The following is an 8,152-nucleotide window of genomic DNA, read 5'->3' on the forward strand; positions in this document are numbered from 1 at the left end:
CAGCCTCCCAAGTAGCTGGGATTACAGGCACCCGGTTGATTTTTGTACCAAAATTGGAATGATGCAGAGTTTAGCATGGCCCCTGTGCAAGGATGACATGCAAATTTGTGAAGTGTTCCCATGTATTAAAAATACATTTTTTTTTTTTTTTTTTTTTTTTTTTGAGACAGAGTCTCGCTCTGTCGCCCAGGCTGGAGTGCAGTGGCGCAATCTCGGCTCACTGCAAGCTCCGCCTCCCGGATTCACGCCATTCTCCTGCCTCAGCCTCTCCGAGTAGCTGGGACTACAGGCGCCCGCCACCACGCCCGGCTAATTTTTTGTATTTTTAGTAGAGACGGGGTTTCACCGTGGTCTCGATCTCCTGACCTCGTAATCCGCCCGCCTCGGCCTCCCAAAGTGCTGGGATTACAAGCGTGAGCCACCAAGCCCGGCCTTAGTCTCAACTTTCAATGGCCTGAGGGAAGAGTCCTCTTTCCTCCCCTGGAAATTTGTCCTAAGAGATCAGAGTGGTTCTCTAGAAACAGATATTCTGGCTCTGGCAAGAGGGGCCAGAGGCAACAGGCATCACCTTCTTGTTCAGTTCGATGTTCTCCAGCACCTTGATGGCCTGGTAGTAATCTCCTAACAGGGAGTGCAGGCGGAGAAGCCCGACCAGGCTGAAGTAACCAAGCATTTTGTAGAGGGAGTGCCGCCCATACTCCCCAGCCACACTCTCGGGGTCACCTGAAAGAGACAGACACCGTGAATACTCTGATAGGAGGCAGGTAAAGGCAGGCATACCTGACCTCTGAGTGGTTACTCAGTAGGCATCTCACCTACTGCCAGCCTTGAAAGCTTCCCTCAACTGGGAATAACTTCAAAGGAATACCAACAAACAGCAAAACCAATCTTCTGCTAATCTTCAATTTACCAATATTTGCTTACAGGGTGGCAGTTCATTTTGCTTATGTTTTTTTTGGTCCCAACACATGAAAAGGCCCCTCTCATCAGTAAAATACACCCACGAAGACCCCTCCTTTCAGAAAGCACATGAGGTCAAAGCTATTTTCCTAATAACAACACTAAGATGTTACTTGCCCTTCCCACTGAGTTGAATTTTGCATGATGTAAACACTATGTTGGGTAAAATTACTGTCAACTTAAGCATAAATCAGGCAATGACACAAAATTGTACCAGTAGTCACTGTATTGCTTCTTGCCATGCATCTGCACTAAAAGAACTAGTCCTTAGCCAGGCATGGTGGCTTAGACCTGTAATCCCAGCAACTTGAGAGGCCAAGGTGGGAGGATTTGCTTGAGCCCAGGTACCATATCTGAATAACCAGAGTTTGTATCAGTTGTTTTTTTTGTTTGTTTGTTTTTTGAGACAGAGATCTATGGAAGTGCTACTGAATTTTGGCCTGGGTAACAGAGAGACTCTGTTCTAAAAAAAAAGACAAAAAAAGAAAGAAAATTCTTTTTTCATTTTTACTTGAAAAAACAACTGATACATAGGCCAGGCACGGTGGCTCACGACTGTAATCCCAGCACTTTGGGAGGCTGAGGTGGGCAGATCACGAGGTCAGGAGATCGAGACCATCCTGGCTAGGTGAAACCCCGTCTCTACTAAAAATACAAAAAATTAGCCGGGCGTGGTGGCAGGCGCCTGTAGTCCCAGCTACTCGGGAGGCTGAGGCAGGAGAATGGCATGAACCCGGGAGGCGGAGCTTGCAGTGAGCCCAGATTGCGTCACTGTGCTCCAGCCTGGGCAACAGAACAAGACTCCATCTCAAAACAAACAAACAAACAAACAAAAACAAAACAAAACAAAAAAAACAACTGATACACAACTAAGCGCAGCTCACGCCTGTAATCCTAGCATTTTGGGAGGCCGAGGAAGGCATATCACTTGAGGTCAGGAGTTTGAGCCCAGCCTGCCCAACATGGTGAAGCCCCGTCTCTACTAAAAATACAAAAATTAGCCGGGTGTGGTGGCGCACACCTGTAGTCCCAGCTACTGGGGAGGCTAAGGCAGGAGAATCGCTTGAACTCGGGAGGCGGAGGTTGTAGTGAGCAGAGATTGTGCCACTGCACTCAAGCCTGGGCTACAGAGCAAGACTCTGTCTCAAAAAAAAAGAAAAAAAAAGAAAAAAGGGCAGACATTTTCACAAAAATGAAGTAAACCTGTCACTCCTCAAAGAAAAGAACTGACAGTGTTTGCTACCTATAAAATAATTCAAAGGTTGGGCACAGTGGCTCACACATGAAATCCCATGAGTTCAAGATTGGCCTGGGCAACAAAGTGAGACCTTGTTTCTACTAAAAAAAAAAAAAAAAAAAATCAGCCAGGTATGGGGTGCAAACCTGCGGTCCTAGCTACTCGGGAGGCTGAGGTAGGAGGATCGCTTGAGCCCAACAGGTACAGGATGCAATGAGCCATGATTGTGCCACTGCACTTCAGCCTGGGTGACAGAGTGAGACCCCATCTCAAAATAAATAAAAATTCAAGCTATTAAGCAAAAATTGAATTTGCCACAAGCTCTATAGCTTACAAATAAATGCTTACCTGATGTCAGTGACAAAAGTAACAAATCTGACTTTTTAAAAAAATGTAATAAAATGTGTCAACATTTGGAAGATCTTTATAACTCAGAGAACCAATATTTTTTTAGAAATCACACATGGCCAGGCGCAGTGGCTCATGCATGTAACCCCAGCACTTTGGGAGGCCGAGGCAGGCAGATCACTTGAGCTCGGGAGTCAAACTCTGTTCTACTAAAAATACAAAAATCAGCCTGGTGTGGTGGCGTGTGCCTGTAATCCTTCCTTTCTATATCCCTGGAGGCTGAGACAGGAGAATCGCTTGAACCCCGGAGGCAGAGGTTGCAGTGAACTGAGATGATGACACTGCACTCTGCCTGAGCAACAGAGCAGATGCTGTCTCAGGGAAAAAAAAAAGTCACACATGGATGTAAGGAACTCATTCAAATTAAAGAAGTGACCAATAATGTTAACAAAAGAAAAATTCACCAATACCGTTTCAGATTCCTCACTGCACCTAATCTGTATGAAACTACCACTGATTACTTCAAAGAAGTACAGGGTGAGTATACTTCTATAAATGCTTGTGACCAAAAGTGTTTTGGATTTTGCAATTTTTATTATCTGCATATGCCTAATGAGATATCTTTTTTTTTTTTTTTCCTGAGACGGAGTCTTGCTGCGTCACCAAGACTGGAGCGCAGTGGTACGATCTCGGCTCACTGCAACCTCTGCCTCCCTGGTTCAAACGATTCTCCTGCCTCAGCCTCCCAAGCACATAGGATTACAGGTGCCCACCACCAGGCCCGGCTAATTTTTTGTATTTTTAGTAGAGATGAGGTTTCACCATGTTGGCCAGGATGGTCTCGAACTCCTGACCTCAGGTGATCTGCTTGCCTCGGCCTCCCAAAATGCTAGGATTATAGGCGTGAGCCATGGCACCCGGCCCTAATGAGGTATCTTAAGGATAGGATCCAAATCTAAACATAAAATTCATTTATTTTTCATATATGTCTTATACACACAGCCTGAAAGTAACTTTATTATAATCTTTTAAATACTTTTGTGCATGAGATGAAGTTCTGACTGCAACTGGTCACATGAGGTCGGGTGTAGAATTTTCCACTTACGGCGTCATGTCGGTGCTCAAAAAGTCAGATTTTGGAGCATTTCAGATTTCAAATTTTCAAATCAGGAATATTCAACCCATACATACTACTACATGGTGTAGTATCAAAGAAAATCCTCTCCAATAATCCTGGCACTTTTGGGAGGCCAAGGCAGGATTGCTTGAGCCCAGGAGTCCAAGACCAGACTGGGTGACACAGCAACACCGTCTCAAAAACAAACGACAAAAACTCCTTCCTTTCTGTATCTGTGTGAAGCCAGATTTTCCTTTTTTTTTCAGACAAGTTCTCGCTCTGTGGCCAGGCTAGAGTACAGTGGTGCGATCTCAGTTCACTGCAATCTTTGCTTCCTGGGCTCAAGCAATCCTCCCACCTCAGCCTCCCGAAAGGCTGGGACTACAGGGGCACCCTACCTACCATGCTCAGCCAATTTAAACATTTTTTTTTTTTGAGACAAAGTCTCACTATATTGCCCAGGCTGATCTCAAACTCCTGGGCTCAAGTGATCCTTCTGCCTAAGCCTCCCACAGTGCTGGGATTACAGGTGTGAGCCACAGTGCCTGAGCCAGATTTTCTTTATGTGCTTCAAACAAAAGAACACATTGCAACAGATTGAACGCAGAAGCAGAAATGAGAAGCCAGCTATTTCAGCCAGACAGAGAGATCTGCAAAAATGCCACTCTTCACTGAAAAAAAAGAAAAAAATTTTTAAATATAGGTACATTTTGTGGTTCTCAATATTTTAACAGGGTAAAGGGGCTCTGACACCAACACGTGTGAGAAATGCTTATCTAAACAAAAGCACTGGAGACACAGTAGAAGTGTTTACAAACGCAAATCTCAATGTGCTGGTTCAGTTTGTTGGCCAACGGACTCCCAAGCCCCAGAGCCCCCAGCACGAATACTCTGCTACTGTTTGTACTCAAGCACCTATAGTCAACAGACCACCACCTAAGACATGGTGACTCATCTGCTCTACTTGCAGTGATCTATTCATTTGGAACAGATGGCAAGCAGCTGGAAATTCGCAGGCCGTGGCTGCTGGCCTGCTGCACTCACCTCCGCTTGTGTATACCTCCAACTGTCGGTTGATGTTGGATTTGTCTACCAGGGAATGAAGGACATTGAGGACACTGTGAACATTCCAGATTTTGGGATTGGAACGAAGAAAGTCAATCTCCTCCTCTGACTTCTTGGCAGTCTTACAGCGGTACTGACTGAATGACTGAAACTGTTGAGGAAGAAAGGAAACATGCAGTAGTGGTATAAAGCCCAAAGTGATCATCCATGTGCACAATGCTGAAAATGAGGCAATGCTCTGGCTCTGGACGGGGCGAGGTGAGGGTGAGATGACCACTTCTCATTCTAAACCATTCTGTACACTGTTTTTCAAAGCCATCTTGACTAAACTGTGAATTTTGTTCATTGCTGAATGTTACTTACTACACAGGGAAGTAAAAATCTCTAGGATTAGAGGTAGTCTGTGGTAAAAACATCCAGTCTGGAGTCAAACACAACCTAAAGCCACTTCCTGTCTCTGGGCCTCACAATGCAGTTGACCGGGCCACCAGAAACACCACAGGGGCTCTTGTACCATCTATTCAGATGCAGCCAGACCGTGGCACGCCCTGGGTTATGAGCAGTGATGTGGTAATAGGTACCTGCACGTGTGAGCCTTCCCTACCACACCTGAACATCAGTTCCCAGACTATGTCACCTCTCTACCACTCTCAACCAGAGTGGTCTGGCCAAGCACAACGAACGCAGAGAAGACATGCCACAGGAATCTGTTTGGGACAGAAGTGGAATCTGTTTGGGACAGAAGTAGAACCTGGAAGCACTGCTGGCCTGGCTCTAGCAGTCACACAGATGGAACATAACAGACCTACCTACTCAATTTTTTTTAAGTTCTCTGGTTGAATCTGGTGTGCATGAGGTTTGGAAATCACAGACCTAAAACCTAGGTCTTAGAAGGCCTAAGACTATTCTTCAGCTCTTCCAGCAGGGATCAGAGGCTCACCTCTGTAATCCCAGCACTTTGGGAAGCTGAGGTGGGCAGATCACTTGGGTCCAGGAGCTCAAGACCAGCCTGGGAAACATGGCAAAACCCTATTGCTATAAAAAATACAAACGAATTAGCCAGGAATGGTGGCAGGCGCCTGTAGTCTCTGCTACTAAGGAGGCTGAGGTGGGGGCATTGCCTGAGCCCAGGAGGCGGAGGCTACAGTGAGGTGAGGTTGTGCCACTGCATTCCAGTGTGAGTGACAGAGTAAAACTCTGTCTCAAAACACAAAAAATTATCTTCTTCTAGACTATGGGACAAAAAGTTGCTAATTTTATAATATAAAAACAAAGAATATGCCAGGCACGGTGGCTCAAGCCTATAATCCCAGCACTTCGGGAAGCCGAGGTGGATGGATCACGAGATCAAGAGTTCAAGAACAGCTTGGCCAACATGGTGAAACCCCAACTCTACTAAAAATACGGTAACAGGCCGGGCGCGGTGGCTCACGCCTGTAATCCCAGCACTTTGGGAGGCCGATGGAGGCAGATTACCTGAGGTCGGGAGTTTGACACCAGCCTGACCAACATGGAGAAACCCCATCTGTACTAAAAATACAAAATTAGCCAGGTACAGTGATACATGCCTATAATCCCAGCTACTCGGGAGGCTGAGGCAGGTGAATCGCTTGAACCTGGGAGGCAGAGGTTGCGGTGAGCCGAGATCGCACCATTGCACTCCAGCCTGGGCAACAAGAGCAAAACACCATCTCAAAAAAAAAACAAAACAAACAAAACAAAACAAAAAACACCAAAACAAAAATAGCCAGGTGTGGTGGCGCGTGCCTGTAATCCCAGCTACTCGGGAGGCTGAGGCAGGAGAATCGCTTGAACCTGGGAGGCAGAGGTTGCAGTGAGCTGAGATCATGCCCACTGCACTCCAGCCTGGGTGACAGAGCAAGACTCCGACTCACGGGGCAAAAAAAAAAAAAAAAAAGAATATCCAGAATATACAAAGAATTCTCAGGCTGGGTGCGGTGGTGCTTACACCTGTTATCCAAGCACTTTGGGAGGCTAAGATGGGTGGATCACTTGAGGTCAGGAGTTCAAAACTAGCCTGGCCAACATGGTGAAACCCCATCTCTACTAAAAATGCAAAAAAAAAAAAAAAAAAAATTAGCGGGGCATGGTGGTGCACACCTGTAATCCAGATACTCAGGAAGCTGAGGCAGGAAAATCGCTTGAACACAGTAGGTGGAGACTACAGTGAGCAGAGATCATGCCACTGCACTCCAGTCTGGGCGAAAGAGTGAGACTCTGTCTCAAAAAAAAAAAAAAATCCTACAAAGAATTCTCATAATGCAATTAAAAAGGCAATCAAAAAGAAAACAGGCAAAGAATAGTGATGATCACTTCAAAGAAAACAAAATTGACAATTAACATGGGAAATCAGAAAAGTATGATTTTTTTTTCTTTTTTCTTTCTTTTTTTTTTTTTTGAGAGAGTCTTGCTCTGTCACCCAGGCTGGAGTGCAGTGGTGCAATCTCGGCTCTCTGCAAGCTCCGCCTCCTGGGTTCACGCCATTCTCCTGCCTCAGCCTCCTGAGTAGCTGGGACTACAGGCGCCCGCCACCACGCCCGGCTAATTTTTTTGTATTTTTAGTAGAGACGGGGTTTCACCATGTTAGCCAGGATGGTCTCAATCTCCTGACCTCGTGATCCGCCCGCCCCGGCCTCCCAAAGTGCTGGGATTACAGGTGTGAGCCACAGCGCAGATTTTTTTTTTATTTTTGAGACAGAGTCTCACTCTACTGTCTAGGGTGGAGTGCAGTGGTGTGATCTCGGCTCACTGCAACCTCTGTCTCCCGGTTCAAGTGATTCTTGTCCCTCAGCCCCTGAGTAGCTGGGATTACAGGCATGCGCCACCACGTCTGGGTAATTTTTGTATTTTTAGTAGAGACGGGGTTTCACCATGTTTGCCAGGCTGGTCTCGAACTCCTGGCCTCAAGTGATCTGCCCGCCTTGGCCTCCCAGAGTGCTGGGATTACAGGCGTGAGCCACTGCGCCTGGCCAGAGAAGTATGAATTATCATTTCTTTCCCATTGAACTAACAAAAATTAGACAGACTGATAATATCCAGTAGAGAAAACAGTTGCTCTTGGCTAGGCATGGTGGCTCATGCCTGTAATCCCAGCACTTTTGGAGGCTGAGCAGGGAGAATTGCTTTATCCCAGGAGTTCAAGACCTCATCTCTGCAACAAATTAAAAATCAGAACAGGCTGGGCGCGGTGGCTCATGCTTGTAATCCCAGCACTTTGGGAGGCCGAGGCGGGCGGATCACGAGGTCAGGAGATTGAGACCACGGTGAAACCCCGTCTCTACTAAAAATATAAAAAATTAGCCGGGCGTAGGCCGGGCGCGGTGGCTCACGCTTGCAATCCCAGCACTTTGGGAGGCCGAGGCGGGCGGATCACGAGGTCAGGAGATCGAGACCACGGTGAAACC

The 8,152-nt window shown here is 46.5% G+C and overlaps 1 protein-coding gene and 1 non-coding gene across 2 annotated transcripts; one reads left to right on the forward strand and one right to left on the reverse strand.

Annotated features, from left to right (window-relative positions):
* Positions 1 to 25: 25 nt before the first annotated feature.
* On the forward strand, positions 26 to 127 carry LOC116459579 (U6 spliceosomal RNA). Its single transcript, XR_004245618.1, has one exon. It is a non-coding gene; the product is annotated as a U6 spliceosomal RNA (small nuclear RNA).
* Positions 128 to 444: 317 nt separating this feature from the next.
* LOC131382044 (eukaryotic translation initiation factor 3 subunit L-like) lies at positions 445 to 5,046 on the reverse strand. Its single transcript, XM_058431892.1, has 3 exons — positions 5,029 to 5,046; positions 4,707 to 4,878; positions 445 to 723 (listed from the first exon to the last, which is right to left on the reverse strand). The coding sequence occupies exons 1-3, from the start codon at positions 5,044 to 5,046 to the stop codon at positions 515 to 517; spliced, it is 399 nt and encodes a 132-aa protein (XP_058287875.1). The 3' UTR covers positions 445 to 514.
* Positions 5,047 to 8,152: the final 3,106 nt, after the last annotated feature.

The sequence above is a fragment of the Hylobates moloch genome, unplaced genomic scaffold (genome assembly GCF_009828535.3).
Source record: "Hylobates moloch isolate HMO894 unplaced genomic scaffold, HMol_V3 SCAFFOLD_19, whole genome shotgun sequence".
NCBI classification, from domain to species: domain Eukaryota; kingdom Metazoa; phylum Chordata; class Mammalia; order Primates; family Hylobatidae; genus Hylobates; species Hylobates moloch.